At 39.4% G+C, this 18,711-nt stretch overlaps 1 protein-coding gene across 1 annotated transcript in view; it reads right to left on the bottom strand.

Moving 5' to 3' along the window:
* The window catches only part of usta (uronyl 2-sulfotransferase a), a 121,588-nt gene that overhangs the window by 41,348 nt on the left and 61,529 nt on the right, over positions 1-18,711 (bottom strand). Inside the window, exon 3 of the mRNA XM_084738114.1 lies at positions 11,297-11,340. Coding sequence (XP_084594240.1) covers positions 11,297-11,340 — 44 coding nt within the window. The remainder of the gene's footprint in view (positions 1-11,296; positions 11,341-18,711) is intronic.

The following is an 18,711-nucleotide window of genomic DNA, read 5'->3' as shown; positions in this document are numbered from 1 at the left end:
ATAAAAGTGATAGTGATCTATCCCACATCCTCAGAATAAAGGTGCTAACTAGAACCATAAAGGGTTCTTCAGTTTGTCCCCATAGGAGAATCATTTTGATCCCTGTTAAAAATCTTTCATAAAAGGTTCTACTTGGAAGCCTTTCAGAGAGTTCTACCTCGAATGCAACATAAAGGATTAAACCCAAAATAATATTTGAAAGAGTCCACCCAGAACCCCCTATGAAAGGGTTCTACAGAGAACACTTATATGGTGTAATGGTTTCACCTAAAACCCTCTCTGGAGGTTCTATCCAGAACCTTTCTACTTTCGAATAGTGTCAGCAGGAGCCTGAAGAGCTAGCTAGAGCTAGAACAAACTGAGGAGGTTCTACCAAGAAGCTTTTTATATTCCAAGGGACAACCCTTATTCAGTGTGATGATTCCACCTAGAACACACTCTGGAGGTTCTATCCTGAACTTTTACACCTTGTGAGGGTGCTAACATGTACCCACTGAGGGAGTTCTACAAAGAACCCTTTAATATTCCAAGAGTGTTATCAAGAACACACCAAGGGGGTTCTACTGATGAATTTTTTATATTGGAAGTTTTTTTTTATCTCAAATACATTCAGGAGCTTCTACCAAGAACCTTTGAGGGAGAACCCTAATATGGAGTGATGGTTCCACCTGGAATTCTCTCTGGGGGTTCTATCCAGAACTTTTCCACCTTGTAGGGCTGCCAACATGAACCCACCCACCGAGCTGTACTGAGAACCTTTTTTTATCTTAAGGTTTTATCTAGAAAACACTCAGCAGGTTCCACTGAGAGCCTTTTAATATTCCACTGGTTTTCTCGGCTTTTATCTAGAACACACTGAGGGGGTTCTTTCAAGGACCTCTTATATTTAAAAGGTTTTATCTAGAGCCCACCCTGGGGTTCTACCAAGAACCCTTTTATGTCATGGTACAAAAAAACCCCTCAACAAACCCTTGGTGAAAGAATTCTTCAAAGATTTCAACAGTCCTTGAAGAACCCTTTCCTCTGCAAAGGGTTCTTTTGTTCTGTGTAGAACCTCAGCCCCCTCAGGAAGAACCCTTTTGGAACCTTTCTTTCTAAAAGTTCTGAAAACAAAGACAGATCAGTTCCACGTTGCCTCAAGAACCTTCTGCCTCATCACTTTAAATAAAGCCTTCCTGTAAATCAGATGGGGGGAAATGCTGCACTGATAAATTCTTGTCGGCATTCCCAGTCTGGAATGGTGATTGTGCTTTTCCCAGAGGGTGTTTTGGTTATCTGACAGACTGTGTGTTTGGAAGCCAGGCCGACTGACTGAATTAACTCGTTCATTGGCTCTCGGGGTGGCTAGTTTATGAGCAAATTGTCTAGTTTTATAGTTAACCGAATGACTGGCTGATTGACTGTTTCCAGATGAATTCGGGCCCTCGCCTGCAGCGTCCTCCTCTCCACTGTGGCATGAAATTTATTATTCATCTTTAGTTAATCTCAGAGCTCTTTAGCTTGGGTGCTGCAGACAGTAGTTTCCACACCACAGAGCTCAGTATGACCACACACTTGCTGATTTTGTCTTGTTTCCTCCAAAAGCAGCAGTCCCACCCAAGCACAGGCTCAGTAAAAACAGCGAGGGCCTCTCTGAATGCCAGAACCAAGTAGAAACAAAGACGGGGAGAGATACAACAGGACGGAGAGTGAAAGGGGTCATTTTTGTTTGAAAATAGATGCATTAGTTTCAAACAATGTACCTCGATTTGTGCATGATGTTGGCATGGATGTTAAGCAACACATCCACTAGAGGGCGCCACTCAGGGCAAAAAGTTACCTAAAGAAGAAGAAGTAGAAAAGTCAACAGTTTCTGACAACGACAAACGTGGCGACACTGGAGGAAGTTGTGATAATGAACCTCTTGAGAAACACAAACTCCTTGTGTAAAATGTAAATAAAAACAGAAAGCAATTATTTGCAAATTCAAACTCATAAACTTTACTGCTTTTTTCTGTAAATGTGCACTCATTCTGAATTTCGTGCCTGCAACATATTCCAAAAAATGTTGGAACCGGGGAAACACAAGACTTGGAAAGTTGTGCAATGCTTAAAAAAAACATGTTTGGAACATCTGACAGGTTAACAGGCTAACTGACAACAGGTACAATCCATAATATCATTAAAAGATTCAGAGAATCTGGAGAAATCTTTGCACGTAAGCCTGAAAACCACTGAACGTCTGTGACCTTTGACCCCTCAGGCAGCGCTACAATAAAAGCTGCACTAAACCTCACTTAACTGGATAAAGGACATTAACATGGGCTCAGGAACACTTCGGAAAACCGTCGTCAGTAAACACAATTTGTTGCCGCATCCACAAATTCAAGTTGAAGCTCTACCATGCAAAGTGAAAGCCACATATCAACAACATCCAGAAACTCTGTCAACTCTCTGTGCGCCCGAGCTCATCGGAGATGGACTGATGCAAAGTGGAAAAGTGTGCTGTGGTCTGATGAGTCCACATTTCAAATTGTTTTCAGAAATCAAGGACGTCGTGTCCTTCGGGCTAGAGAGGAAAAGGAACATCCAGATTGTTACCAGTACTAACCAGTACTCAACAATAAGGGTTGCCTGCTAACACGTGTTAAGTATGATGACAAGTCAGGCTAGTAAATCCAGTAACTCCCCCTGCCCGACAATCAAGCTAATAAACTATTTTGATAATTGATAAATTGTTAATGTAATGTTTCTTGCAAAAATGGCAGAAATGCTGTTTTCAGACTCTCAAATATGCATTTTTTTTTCTACTTTTCTCTGTATATTATCAAATCAAACTGAATATCTGACAAAACAAAATATTTAAAGGCATCACCTTGGACCTTGGACTTTCAGAAACTGGGATGGATATTTTTCACCCTTTTCTGACATTTTATACACATTGGAGCCCTTCATTAAACATGACAATAAACTTTAGTCTTTGTTGTTATTTGATAACCACTAATAAATAAAACTGCTTGTACAGGGGCAAGTAAAAACTGACTTTGGGCAAGTAGATTTCTGACCTGAAACCATCAGCATTGAACCCTGCTAGCTTCAAAAGCAGCACCTGCGATGGTGAGGGTATATGAGGGTGCGTTTGTGCCCATGGCATCATGGGTAACTGTCATATCTATGAAGGCCCCATTAATGCTGAAAAGTACATGCAGGTTTTGGAGCATCCAGATGTCTTTTTTCAATTGAATATAGGTCTTTGCAAATCAACTTACTCCAGTGTTGCCATGTTTGTTGATGTCTTCCTCTTCTTTGGGGTAACTTTTGACTCAGTGCAGTGCCCTCGAGTGGATGTTTTGCTTAACATCAGTGCCAACATAAAGGATGCATGAAAGTATATGTGCAGACGGGTACATCGTTTGAAACAGACGCATCTATTTTAATACGTAAAGGTGTATTTAGATGAGCCTTAAGCTTTCAGAGTACCGACTCCACCTTTATCTGTATGCGTGTCTAATTTTAACCATAAATGAGCCTAAAGGAGCCAGAAAGAAAGAGATGAGATTGAGAGAGGGGACTCATCACTGCATCGATCGCACTTACTGTTTGTTTTCCCCAGAATCAGAGCATTTTACCGGACGTCATTACAGATTGAACAGGTTTGACACAGTGTGAAAATGAGATGCGTGGGTGCATTTGCCCCAGGATGAGGCAGGGTGCACAGAAAACACAATTCACAGGTGAGATCTGTGCTTATTGCTTATACAAGCTCATACAAGCTTTGTTGACGTGCATGCTTCAGCTTGTGTCACTTGCTGGAGCATTGTCACTGCTTATTGTAAAGCAAAACAGTTTCGTATTTCTGAAGATCAAGATAATTTTATAGATTAGAAGTCCCTGCCAATGACTCCAAATAATAGTCAAAGGCCTAAGTTTCACTGGGTAAACAACGATAAGCAAATAGAGGATGGTTCTTTTGGACAGCTTTCCCGCATTCCTCAGTGTTTGCCAAGTAACTACAGACATCTCAGCTTATCACAATAATGAGATGGATGAAATACATGCAGAGGTTTGCAGGACACCATTCCCCGCTGATATGATGACAAATGACTGTGTCAGACCTCGGACAGCCTGGTGTTGTATAACAGAAGAATAACATCACAGATGCCATCAAAAGTCCAAATCTCCTGCCGGCCCTGACAGCACAGAAAGGGCAACCTTTCACTTTGCACTATTGTTGTTCCCTCTCTGCAGAGCTCAGCTTTCTGATGCACGCTGCGAGAAATGTTCACAGTGTCTGCCAGGGAGGGTTTCTGTCAATAGTCGATCCGCGGCGTGAAAACGCATTATGTAACAGGGCTGTTTTCCACCGTGTCGGATCTGGCCGCTCCTACTCCTGAGTGTCAGGCTGTTGTTGTGGTATTTACAGCTCTGATGCCGGCGAGCCAATATGAAGCAGACTTTGAGGAGATGAGTAGCCCGCCACCTTTCCTCTCTCTCACGCTCTCGCTTCCACTTTCTCTCAGTGTCCTTTTCTTTTCTAGCACCCTGCCCACACACTTGTACCCAAGCCTCCCAACGCTCTGTGCTGTTTTGAGACTCAACAGACACACATATATTATCATCTGACCACCCATTTCTGCAGAGGACGGACATAATTCTGCTGTCACGTTTGAGAACATGTCCTGGTTTGCCACATATCAGCACCACTGCACACACACACACACATCTTCCTGCTGCAGTTCCTGGAAAATCACCAGTTCTCCACCGCTAACCTGCACTTTCACTGACTTCAGTCAGCCCTGCACCGGGTTCATCGCTCTCTACGGTCTCATCCCACGCTGAGTGTGTTAAAGTTTCAGACGGGGCACAGTAGAGATTCTCAGCACTTCCTGTTGTTGATGATCAGTCCATTCATCTCCACTCCCACCCAGAAAAAGAGAGGGAGTCTCTGCTCTGAGTGGCTGTGACAGCAGTTTCCATCCAAGGATGTTTATGTGAATAAAGATGAATTGATTTGAGAGGAAATGGGAAACTTTGACAACATTTCTTCAGTTCCACCACTAATGATTTCGCTGAGTGCATAAATTTAATGTCTGACAAATGATGATTGAAATGTTTAGGTTGGATGACCAACATGATGCTGATGCTTTTGACTCACAGTGATTGCCTAAATCTTAATTTTTATTTTTAGTAGAGTTTATTTTTATGCACCAGTATAATCCAGCAAATTCCTTTTATGTGAAAACCTACTTGGCTATAAAAAAAGATTCTCATTCTGAATGGAAGAATATTTATTTCTTGGATTGATCTGCAAAACAACATTGGTTTGTCTAAAAAGGTGTATGCAAAATAAAAGTTTACTTCAAACCTTTGATTTACATTAATTTAAACAGCAGAGCAATTAAAAAGGACATTATATTTGATTCAGAAACAGATATTAAATTAACAGGTAGAGTTTACAGAATCCTGCAGAAGTCATTTGTAGAACCAGGATTTAAGAGAAATTATATTAATTTAACATGAAGGGAATGTTGGAATTTAACAGGAGATATTACAGTCAAAGAAAAACTGGTTTAATTCAACATCAAATTATCTGCACAAGAAATGAAGTTAATAAGTGTGAATGAAATATATTAAGGGACTGTTTTAAATGTGCAATTAGAGATTGATCTATGCATTTTGGGACTGTAGCAAAATTCAGAAGATTTGATTTGGTTGGTTCTTGTGAAAAAATCAGATGGTGGGATGTTTTTGAAACATTTTCTTCATAAAAGGAAATGAGAGTGGTCCTAAAGGCTGCTGCTTAAAGCTGTAACTATAGAATAAGAAACTTATAGAATAACTATGAACTTTAATAAAACAATTTCAAGACTTGAACTTAACTACTGCATTTGCATTGTAATCCATTTAAAAGATTTAATTCACCCAATGGCGTGTTATTTTTACTGTCACGCTGTGCCATTTCCACGTGCAGACACACAGGTGATGCGATCACACACAACAAAATAGAAGGTTAAGTGCTTCTAAACCATGTGTGCCAAATAACTTCTCTATCAACTTTGATATTCAATAAAATATAATCACAAAAAGCAATAGCACGAAGACTACAGCACTGATGATGGACTTCAGTCTTGTCTGCTCTCCTGTGGCGGGGTCATCTGCCACGTTTCACCCACATCTCTGCAAATCTCCGGACAAGGAAGAAGGGAACATCAGGTAAAAAAATATCTTTATTTTAGGTATTTTATATGGTCTGTGGGTGCCATAGCCCCACTTCACACATCATTAATCACTGAGGAGGGGATCAATTGTGTGCCCACCGGGGATAAAAAATAATTCAGCAGAGGTAGGGATATACAGACCAGAGAGGGGGGAAATCCCTGCCATCCCCCCTGCTAATCGCAGTGGCTATAAACTGTTCTGTTTAAGATTTAGTGCCCTTAAGGAATTAGGAAAGAACACAACAGGAAATGAACTCCATAAAGTGATATAGAAACACATTTGACACGTGTAAAAATGCACAGGGACATTCTTGTCATGCTTCCACGGACATAAAGACTCGTAACACTATTCTGAGAGCTGCGCGGTTTTTCCCATACGCTCTCATTTACATTGAGCGTCCTGCTCTTTCCCTACATTTACCAGAACCCTCCGCCGCGTGCGTGCGCATGCTGCTGCGCCGCTGAGACACGAGATCAATCTCAGCTGCAGCAGGACGTCAACAAAACAAAAAAAAAAAAGATAATGAGACAGTGCTTGCCGCCGACATGGCATTAGCATCGTCCGTCTGGGAGATGAGATGACGACAGATATGGAATCAATCAAAGTTAGCAGCTATAATCACAGTCAGACTCGTCTGTGTCTCAGGAGGCTGCATGTAGTTAGCAAAGCCTGTAAAGCTACTAAATTTAAAGCCATCGAGCCGCAGGGAAAGAAGGGAGAGAAAGAATAGTTTATTGATTTAAAACTTTGTATTTTATGCGATTCTCCTCCCTCGGGTCTCAAAGGTAGAGAGGAGGTCGAATGGCTCGTGTCCCACCGGCAACACCCAAAGTTTCTTTAAACATATTTTATAATTTAATGTATCAGAAATTGTGTCATCAAAATCTGTATTTGATGAGGTATTATTTGTACTGTGTGAGCCGACACGTCCCAATTTTCTCAGTAAGAGTTTGCTAATCCAAAAGAAATTTTCGCGAATGATTAGCTTTGCTTAAAAGATGCAATTCATCTGCTCCTCTTTTCAGAAAATACAAACTGCCATCAATTTGAATTTTTAACGCGAACATACACCAGACTTTGTGTTTATGTAGAAACATGTACACCTGACTCATGAATTGCCGAGCGCTTTCCGGGAGTTTTCCTCAGACATTCCCTTCCCGTAATCAATACACGCTGAAAAGCGGAGGAGCATCTCTTTGGAACAATCCGCATCGCTACAATCTGCATTATCATTGTTCAAAAAACATCTGAAAAAGTCATTAATTAGCAAAGATTTGCAGCACTTTTTGGATCTCACTGTAATTCATCTCAACTTGTAAACATTCACTTCTGTAAATCAATTTTATATCACTACTTGAAGTATGACCATTGTTATTTATATAGGGGAGGTGTCTTCATAAGTCTTTTTTGGCCTCCACCCTCTCTTGCACAATGTTCTAAGTTTTATTATTTATATCATTTTATATATATTTTTAAGCCTGTTAAAAGCGCTTTTTGGGGAGAGTTCTTGTGGGGAGGGTGTCATACACTGCGCAGATTGATTGATATCAGGCTGGAGAAATAAAATTTGACTCGACTTGAAACTTTAGGAACCTGGTGGGACTTTGGAAATAAGGATTTAAACCAGTCAAGCACAGCGATTTAACTGGTTATCATATCTTCATCTTCTTTTTTGGGGATGGTTATGCCTTTTTATTTGGTAGAATAGTTGGAGATTGACAGGAAAGAGTGAAGAGAGAGGGAGCTGACACACTACCATCATCTATCTCAAAAAATTTAGATTGTACAATGTATGCAAACTGCTGTATTATTTTTTCATGATCCCAACTTCAAGTCACATTTAGTGTAGTCACTTGATGTTCTATTTGCATCTTTACTAAAGCTCCTTTACTGCATTATCTATGACTGATGGTCAATTTAATAGGATAAAAAATAAATATTAAATGATATAAGAGATGGCAGAAGTTTTTTCAGCCCTGAATAATGTTTGCAGCTCTTTCTGTTAGTCCCTGTAGAACCCAAACAAGAACACATGGGAGACGTTTGACTGCACCAGAATGATCTTTTTCAACCCAAACCTTGATCTTTTCCTAAACCTAAAAAACTTATTTTTGTTGTTTAAACCCAACCAAAGTGTGACAGACTGAAAAAGCGGATGAAGCCCGGCAGGAAGTCACACACAGGAACGACGTGGAGAATCTGGTCAATTTTTAAAATAAAAGCCCTGTGCGGCACATAAATTAAGGAAAAATGACCAAATTAACTAAATCTGAGTCAAGTCAGCATAATCAGGCTGGCTCCATTTCTGAAATGCTCCTGGTGGAGTAGGAAGTCGTGTGGAGGACGGATCAAAATTACGTGAGCCCAGAGAAATCCATGAGTACAAGCGCTTCACACAGGACAGGAACCCTGGTCTGCTGGGTGAAAGTCCTGTTTGACTGAGTCACCACCCACCTGCTTCTCTCACACACTTTGTTGCTTTCTATTCTACCTCACCTAACTTCCTAAAGCCTTTCTAGCAGAAAGACCTGAAGACTAACCTCTTCCAATACCCCAGCAACAGGGCAACCTGCGAGGCAAAACCCAGGGCAGGAAAGTCCCCAAACACAAGCTGCTTATTGTTGAGAGCCAACAGTAACAACTGAAGAGGATCCAGTGTATCAGCATTTTTATCAACTCAGAGTGCAATTCATTGGTAACGTCTACTTTGACATATAGTCCCACGGTTTAATTACAAACCATTTAGAAAGGAACATGTTTTATTCAAAAGCTAAAGAAACTGTAAGTAAATTCATCTCCATCAGCCCCCGCTGCTTCTTGGAGACTTCCCCCTGATTAAAATCACACTTTTCTGTGTCAAAATGAATTCCAGAGCTTCTGTGTTTGTGTAATAATGTAAATATTCATTCAGAATCGCCTCAGGACACAGTCAAGCTGTTACACTCCCAGCTCTATTTCCAGTGGGAAATAATGGAAACTATTTGTAATTTATTAGACTTAATTTCCACAACATTTTTGTAAGCCCATATAATACTGAAAGCTTGGTTTCAAGTCTCCAGTATGAAATAAACAGGCATTGTGAGCCTGTTGAGACAGAAAGGTTTGTTTCAGACAAAGTAACAAGTACAAATACTTTGTTACTCTACTTAAGTAGAGTTTTCAGACATCTGTACTTTACTTGAGCATCTATTTTTCTGGCAGCTTATTACTTTTACACCCCACATTTTAACACAAATGTCTGTACTTTCTACTCCTTAAAATTTCGAAACAGGTTTCAATCTCGAGACCGATTTCAGCCCAAATGGATGAGACAATAACACAGAAAAGATAATTCTGTGTATCCATCAGTGCATATCACACATACCAGACGTAACAAGATGAAAATGATGTAAAAGACTTGATGAAAATGACTAAACAAGACGAAAATTATATAACAAGACATAAGATAAAAAACAACGTTAAATATGTAACAAGACAAAAGCAACATAAGATGAAAACTACGTAAAAGACATCGCAAAATAAAATTGATGTTAAGAGACAAAAATTATATAACAAGACATAAGAAGATGAAAAGGACGTCCAAGATGTAACGAGATGAAAACAATGTAGAAGATATAACAAAATGAAAACAACCCAACAAGAGGAAAAGGACGGAAAACACACGAGATCAAAGCAACGTAAAGAAAATAACAAAATGAAAATAATATAAAACCTAACAAGACAAAAAAGACTTAAGACATAAGACGTAAATGATGTAAAAATAAGATTAGAACTACGTAATAAGACAAAGACAACATAAACGATATAACAAAATGGAAGCAGCATAACAAGATGTAACATAACAAAAACAAGGCAAAAGACATAACGAGATTAAAAAAATGATGTAAAAGACATGAGATGAAAGCGAAGTAACAAGATGAAACAATGTAACAGGAGAAAAATTATGAAAGAATGATGCAACAAGACAAAAATGATGTAAAAGATGTAACAAAAAGAAAAATGATGCAACAAGATGACGTATCAAGATGAAAAAGGCAGAGAAGGAGACTTGACTGAGGAGAAAAGGTGAAGTTCAGTCAGCTTTGCACAGAAACGTCCTTCAGGAGGTGATTTTTTTTACTTTTATACTTTGAGTACACGTCAGAGCCTGTAGTTTTTCACTTTTACTTAAAGAAGTTGAATCAGTACTTCTACTGTTTTTGTTTTTGTGCTTCTACCTGAGTAAAGAATGGGTGTACTTTTACTACCTCTGGTCTCAGATAATGATTTTCCCCTGAAAACTAAAACTAGTATCAAACAAATTCCAACAGCCTCGCCGCCACAGTGCTCCAGCCAGCCGCAGTTTGTTTCGTATAAATAACACTTCACTGTTATCTGTACGAAACAAGCACTGCGGTCGCCTGGTTTGGCTTTGTGGCCGTAACAGTCCTTTTAAAGTAAACACAAAACTCACAAACAAAGCGCAGATGTGGCCTAACAGCTGCGCACATCAGCCACAAACAAACCTGCAACCAAACTCAGCTAGCTATGTGCTAAATGCTACACCCAAAACCAGAAAAAAAAAAAAACACAGCTGACTCCTTTCAGAGCAGAAGATGAGGTACAAACTGACAAAAGAAGGGGGTAAAATAGGCGAGAAATGAGGTGAAAATGAGGTGGTGATTGATAAAAACAAGGAGATAATGAACAAGGGGCAGACGGGGGAAGAAAGAAGTTGGCAGGGAGAGAAAGAGGGAGCACAGAGGAGAGATAGTCATGCAGACATGCAGCTGGATGAATACAAGGCCCCTGTGTCAGCGCTGTACGTGTGTGTGAGAGGGCGGGTGTGTGTGCGTGTGTGTGTGTTCAGAGCATTTACTGTAGCACTGAAGCCAGGTCTAGTTGGTATTTAGAGCGAGTTTGCACGCAGCTCCTTCACACAGACCTAACCCTTATCCTGACTGGACTGAACTGGCTTGGAAACGGAGGGCAGCACATCAGAGACACATCAGAGACGGAGAGGTCAGCGGGAAAAATTAAAGGTCAGAAAAGGGGGGAAATGAAAGGGGAGAAAGAGCGAAACGGGAAATGACACAAGGAGATGGAGAGACGGACTCACTCTCGGAGCAGGAGGGCCGTGGTCATCCAGATACGTGGATTCACCTGCGGAGACAAGAAAGTGCACGTTAGGATTTTTCACACAGCCACAGTTCAGCAGCTACTGTACATCTTTGGGCAGGTAAAAGAACCTGATCCATTGATTGCCACATTCTGCATCCCAGGTTGCAACCGTTATAATACATTACATTACAACTAGGGCTGCATAATTAATCAAAATTTTATTGATTTCACAGTATGGCTTCCTGCAACTTTCAAACTGCAGCAAGTTGTTAGAGGCAAAATGTGTTTCAAAAAACGTATAAATTAATGAATGTTGTGAGGCAGGGATGTCTGCAGATTCTACAAAAACATCTTCATTTGGTGCAGATGCCTGCAAAAAAAAACCCCGCACCATAGTCATTTAAACATGTTTTCCAATCAAAATAAGAAAAGAAAAATGACGTAAAAATTATCATTACCTCTAATATTGCAAATCATATCACAATTGCAATATCAGTCAAAATAATTGCAAGTAGATAGTTTTTCAAAATTGTTCAGTCCTAATGAAAACCCCAACTCTAAAAGAGCTGTAAAACCTAAATAAAACAGATTAAAAAGGTTTTGCCACAAGTGTGGTGAGGTTCACCACTTTGTGAAAAACTGTGTGGGAAAACAGTCCAGACCTGCAAAGAATTTAACAATATTAAAAGATTCAGAGAATCCAGAGAAACCTCTGCATGTAAGAGGCAAAGTTGAAAACCAACACTGAATGCCCGTGACCTTTGACCCCTAATGCAGCACTGCATTAAAAACTGCATTAAAAACCCACATATAAACTGCATAAACCACATGGAGCCTGGAACACTTTGGAAAACTTTTGTCAGTAAGTTTGTCAGTTTGTCGCTGCATCTACAAATACAAGTTAAGACTTAACCTTAAGACTTAACCATGATAAGCAAAAGCTGACATATTTTGCATTAATCAAATTCAGAATAAGTGTATATTTACAAAAAACAACAAAGTTGATCAGTTTGAACATCAAACATCTTGAATATAGGTTGTTGCATTTTATTTTTATTAAACTTTTTAAACAATATCTCAAGTTAGGATTGTAGCATGCCAGCAAATTCTCCTAAACTGGGGGGGGAGACGCACAGCCTCCCAGTTATATTTCATGGTACAGAAATGTCACACCGCACTTAAAACTAAAGAAACTCAGTTCTAAACTTTGTGTTTCTGCTGACAAATTTGAGAAAATGTGGCGTCCCCTCTTGACCGCACCGAACGTAACCTTTAAATCTTCTCCTCAAAGTCATTATTTTTGTACAAAGCGCATCAATGGAGCTTATCATATTGAATTCTTAAGCAACTTGGTTTTAATATTCTGTCAATAATTTATTCTTTTTTGTCCTTTTTGCTCTTTTGTGAAATGTTATTTGCATTACACTGAAAACTACTGAAAAACAACAACTCTACAGTTTATCAGAGTATGGATGCAGGTGTTTGAACTGTGTGTCGCCTCCAGATACTGAGAATGATCTAAAGAGGATTATGTTAACACCACTTCAGGCTTCAAAAACGTTCAATGTAACAGCAATTTACCCACTTCAATAAGGTGACGATGCCCCAAAAAAAGCCACGTATGTTCAGATTTTGCCAGTTGGATTGTTACAGATAAACTGCATGATGAAGTGTCTATTTATAGATGGAGAAAATTCACCTATTTTTTTTTTTAAGATACACACACCTTTAAAAATCGAGTGGATTAGCTGACACATGCAATTTCACAAAGCTGAAAACAGCTGTTTTTCTTGGCTCATGAGGAGAAGTCGATGTCTTAGAGGAGATAGAGGATTTTCTCAGGACAAGTCAAGTCAAGTCCAGTGAATTTTATTCATGTAGCGCCAAATCATGACAAGAGTTATCTCAGGGCACTTCTATTCTTTATATTATGCACAGACAGCCAGCGATTCCTCAACATCAGCAGGCACTGAGGCGACAGTGGTGAGGACAAACTTAATTTTAACGGGAAGAAATGTCGAGCAGAACCGGACTCTATGGTGTGCAGCACATTTTTATCAAGAACACGTTAGCTAACACAAGCTAGCAAGTTTTTGTTGGCTTAATTCTTAACAATATCTGAAGGAAATACAAGTTTTTTTTTTAATATGTGCCGTCATTTACTCTCCAGGACTGCAAGTGTGGCTTGAAGAAGTTCAGAACTGACACAGGTTTGGGGGATTGGATGAACACACTGACAGTTGGCTGAGTCTGTTGCTGGTTGTATTTTGTAAGGGGGTGATTTTTGACATTTTATTTTGCTAATTTAACAGCCCACAGAGTGACAGGCGCCGCTCCGCTCCGCTCTGCTCCGGCTCGGGGTTGTGCACTGGGCCAGGAGGATGAGTGAGAGTGAAACAGCCTGCAGAGCCAGACTGTTTTCACATCTTATGCGGTGAATTAAGGATTTATTTTTGACCCAACATGAGTTTGTGATTGTTATAACAGAGGAAACGCTGATTGTGTAATGATTTTCCAGCAGGCAGCGAACGTATCTTATGCTCTTCAGTTAACTGAGTCAGCAGACTTTGAACACTGACGTCACAGAGACACAGGAGGGCATCAAGAGGCATCAAAATTAGATTAATCCAGTTTAAGTTTCTAAATCGCTATAGGCTGTTCAGACTGAAACTGAGGCTCAGTGTTGACTGTTAGAAGCACTGCAGCTCTGACGAAACTGTTTACCCACCTACTCCGGGAATGTCCCATGATTCAGAGCTATTGGCGAAAGGTTCGTGATCGCATGAAAAACAGCACTCGAACCAACTCTGACTTCTGCCTGAGAATGCACGTTCCCAGCGACCCGCAGATGTCATCTCACCACGGAGCCAAGGCCTTCATTCAGACCAGCATAATGGCGGGAGAGAAAATTATAATGAGAAACCGGAGGAACCCAGGTGAGCCCCGCTCTCAGGAGCGCTTCACACAGTTGGCAAAAGAGCCATCGTATGAAGAAATATCTTTCAGGACTGAGAAATATATGGCAAAGTGGAGACACTGCTTGGATTATATTATAAGTAAAGTACTCACCATGTATATATAATATTTACTTTCTTTATGGGACTGAGAATTACTCTGTCAACTGTGAATTAAATTATGGTGCATCCAAATTTCTGAATAATAACTGTATTTATTTGATATCTGATTATGTTTTCTTTTTTGTTGGATTGTTTATTTAAACTTAAGATAATGGTGTCTTATTGTATGACTTCATACATATGGGAATCATTTGATTTATTGACCAAAATGTGACGTTTACTTGAAAATCAAATAAAACACTAATTCCAAAACAAACAAACAAACAAACAAAAGAGGATAAACTGAACAAGATGGTTTTGGTGACTTTTATTTTGTTTCTGTCTTAAATTAAGTGTGTTTTACGGAGTTAATGAGGCCATTAGAGCTCGTCTTAGTTCGGTAAATGAGAGAAACTTGAATTCTTTTAAATAAAGAAAAGAGGCATGATAATACTTCCTTTCTTGACATTTTGTGACTTCATTCGTTCATTTTCTCCCAGCTTTCGGCTTATCGTGTTTAACCATACTTGTCTTTGTTTTATTGTTTTTTTTCACTGGCAGTGGCAGCTGGTATGTGATAAAACTTTGAACCATTACTACTCTGGCTCTGGCACTGAATCGCACTGAATGGGGTTTTGCAGAATTGCACAACATTTCTGACTTGATATTGATTGATTGGATTGTGACTATATTGTATAAAATATTAACACAATTAGATTTTTGATAAATAATCATCAGCAATGTTGTGGGTAAAGACAAATAATAGAACATCACTTTACTCTGATGCAGCCTTTAAAATCAGGAAAAGACAACACTTAAACCATCACAATATAACAATATAGACAATATTTACTCTTGCATCACAAGATAATACAATATTAATGTATTTCCTGGCCCTAAACATCAAACATTCAGCTTAAAATTCACTCCACACACTATTACACTTTCAAAAACAACAGGTGGCACTTCACTTTAAACACCCTGGAAAAAAAAAAACCTCTAATATAACAAACTCTCTCTCATCCTCTGCCGCCCAAAGAAAACAGCGCAGCTCCTCTGCATTAAGTCCGAGGATGTCATGAAGAGTTACAACCTTTTTATACAGTATATTGAACACTGCGAAACTGTTTTATGGGGGAACAATGGAGCTCATTCAAGGCTGCGCCACACTGAGGGGTCTGTGCCATACATCTCAGCCCACTCTCCAAATCCAGGCCCTGGCTTTAGACAGCGGCCTTTTCTTTGGCTGCCCGTCCAGACACACAGAGACGCATCGCTTCCCATCACATTTACAACATTCAGGTGGTTCGCCCATGCAGGAGGAAAGGGAGAAGGACAAACTGTAGAGCGTGGGGGGAAATAAAGCTATAAAGAGAGGAAATATTACACAAGAGAACAATATCTTCTTGTGTCTCAGAAATGAGATCCCACACACAGATGAAAATAAAAAGAAATGATGCATGAACACCAGGACTGAAACATGCCAGTAACCTAATCCAAGTATCACAATATTTAGGTAATATAACTTTATTACTTTCAGTTGATTTAATTTTATTATTTTAATAAAATGTTTTTAGGTTTACAGCTATTATACTTAAATTCACATTAGAATAAAAGTGGTAATTATGCAACTTTAAAAGTACTTTTCTTTGTAACGCTATTCACACTTCACACTCAAACTTTAAGTTAAACTGACAGAAAGTTAGCATTGACAGGTTAGCTGTTAGCTGTGGATTTCTGTGTAGCTAAGGCTAGCACTTGGTCTGTTTAGCTAACATTAGTGGTTGTTCTGCTCAGCTAATATTAGCAGTCGGTCTGTGTAGCTAATGTTAGCAGCTGTTCCGAGTCGCTAACATGAGTGGTTACTCTGTGTAGTTGTAGTTAGCTGTTGGTCTGTGTAGCTAATTTTAGCGGTTATTCTGTGTCGCTATTGTTAGCGGTTACTCTGGAGATTTTGTACAGATTTTCTGAGATCTTGTTTTGAGATTTTCATGAGATCATAGACATGGGCAATAATGTTGGTCTGTTAAAATAACTATAGCTAATGTTAGCAGCTGGTCTCTGTAGCTAACATTTAACGGTTTTTCTGTGTTGCTAATGTTAGTAGTTGGTCTGTGTAGATGACATTAGCGGTTGTTCTGTGTTGCTAGCGTTGGAAGCTGGTCTGCGTAGCTAACGCTAGCAGTTGGTCTGTTTCTTTAAATCAGATTTTGAGTTCTTGGATGATGACAGTATTTTCACAGCTGGAGCCAGAAACATGTTTTCACTGGAGGTCATGACAGCAAACTCACTGTAAGATTAGCTGCTTTCACTGAGACCACAGTGGTGTCGTGACACTTGCACCACACTGCATGGTAGCATATCGTTCTTTATTTTAAAACTATACTATAAATTGTAATCCTGCTAATAATCCCCATTTTCACTAAATGTATCTCTAATCTGATTAACTGTAATGGAATACAGTTACCGTTTTTGTATGCTAATTATGTAATCCCGCTACATGTAATCTGTTACTCCCCAAGCCAGGTGAACACACACACTCACAGTTTTATAACCAGCCAAAGTTTCTCACTTAGCACACACTTAGAGATTACAGTATACACTTGTGTTGGAAGTGTATTGTAAGACTTTTTAAGTACTGTTTATACTTAAGATAGTGGTGTGTAAGCTTTGAGTAATTAGTCTTACACTGAGACCCAATCTGCCTCTGTTTGGCTCTGTTACAATAACACACACACACAGTTAGTATGTGGAGCCCGCTGTGTGTGCTGTAGCTCATTAATTCATCAGAAGCTGGATGTATAAATACTGACACAGCTGCACTCTGATGCTCACCCTCAGGTGTCTTTTTTCCTCTCTCTTTCTTTGCATCTGTCTTTGTCTCTCTTCCAAACTTTACACAGTTTTCCTGAGGAATGCTGAGGGAGGCGCGCGTTCGCAGCTCCTCTCCGAGGCATTTCAGGTCACGGTAGGTCGAGGATGCAGAGAGGCCGACATCTCTGTTCTTTCCTCTGTCATCCATCACAGGCAACAACCACCACCCCCCCCCACCACTCCACGACCTCCAACCCCTCCCTGCCGCCCCGTGTGTGCTTCTCATTAGCGTCTTTTTTTTTTTTTTTTTTTTTTTTTTGGATAGAGGATTGGAACTAATTTTTTCCAGGGCACCAGGCTCGTAAAAGCTGACAGCTGCCCTCCGCCCCCACCACCCACTGAGAGGAATATGAACTTAAAGAGCCACTGTACAGTGCACTGTACTCGCCGACCCCTTTGTCCTCTGATACACTGACAGAGGAAGACGAGGAGGAGGAGGAGAATGATGAGACTTTCATGGGACTCATCAAGAAATATTTTAACTTTAAAAACAGGCCACAGCCCACAAAAATTCATACCGCATTTTGGGGCTGCATTTTTATTGTTCTTACTGTTTATATGATTTATTACTAATCTGTGGTAACTATGACTTCACTTTGCCCCCCTACACTGCACCATCTGCTCAGAAAAATATGCAGAAATAACCTTCAAAAACCGCCACTGCATTTAACCACTTCCTTACAGTGAGTTATGAATACACAGGACAGGACTGGTGGCTAAAAAAGTAGCTGAAAACATAACAAATGCAGCTGCTCTGAGGACACAGTGACTGGTTCAAGTGAAGTTTACACCGCAGTGTCAGTCGTCCCGTGGTTTAAGAAGTATTCACATCCTTTACTTAATGGAGAAATCTGTAAAATATTTACTGCTATAAATAATAAATTAACCATTATGCCCTACAAAGGAAAAAAGCAGCAACTTTATTTTTTGTCCACAATTAGTTACTCTCGTTTTTGTGACATTAGAGACACCCTCTCTTCTCTCAAATGTGTTTTATTTTGACAAAAATAGTGGGGACGAAATTAAAGTAACTGCAAAAAGCCAGAGAGAAACCACAGCAAACCACTCTAACTTCAGTTACTGTATTTTAACACGTAAAACATCTGCAAAAAAATTAAGAAATATGTCAACTGTGTGCATTATTCTACTATATATAACAACAGAAGAGAAAAATATTAAAATAAGACCACAGACTCACCACTACAACCACTCTCTCTGTATTAAAGTGCATTAAAATTAAGCAATCAGTGTTATATTTTATAGGAAAAGGTTTGATGATATCTAGTATTTTATTTTCTGTTACAGAATATTGCCTTTTACATTTAAAATTCTATTTTTTCTATTTTATTTTCTTAGTATATAAATACTAGTAGCTTCAAATGCTCAGAAACATCCCAAAACCATGAAATAACTAATAACAGTAAAAGGTGCAATATCATTTTATATCATTATCAGATGATAATGATTTGATCATATTTGTCAT

This window comes from Lutjanus erythropterus, chromosome 15 (assembly GCF_056507025.1).
Source record: "Lutjanus erythropterus isolate fLutEry1 chromosome 15, fLutEry1.hap2, whole genome shotgun sequence".
NCBI classification, from domain to species: Eukaryota; Metazoa; Chordata; class Actinopteri; order Lutjaniformes; family Lutjanidae; genus Lutjanus; species Lutjanus erythropterus.
Note: the sequence above shows the minus strand (reverse complement) of the source record. Positions and strands in the feature narration are given on the sequence as shown.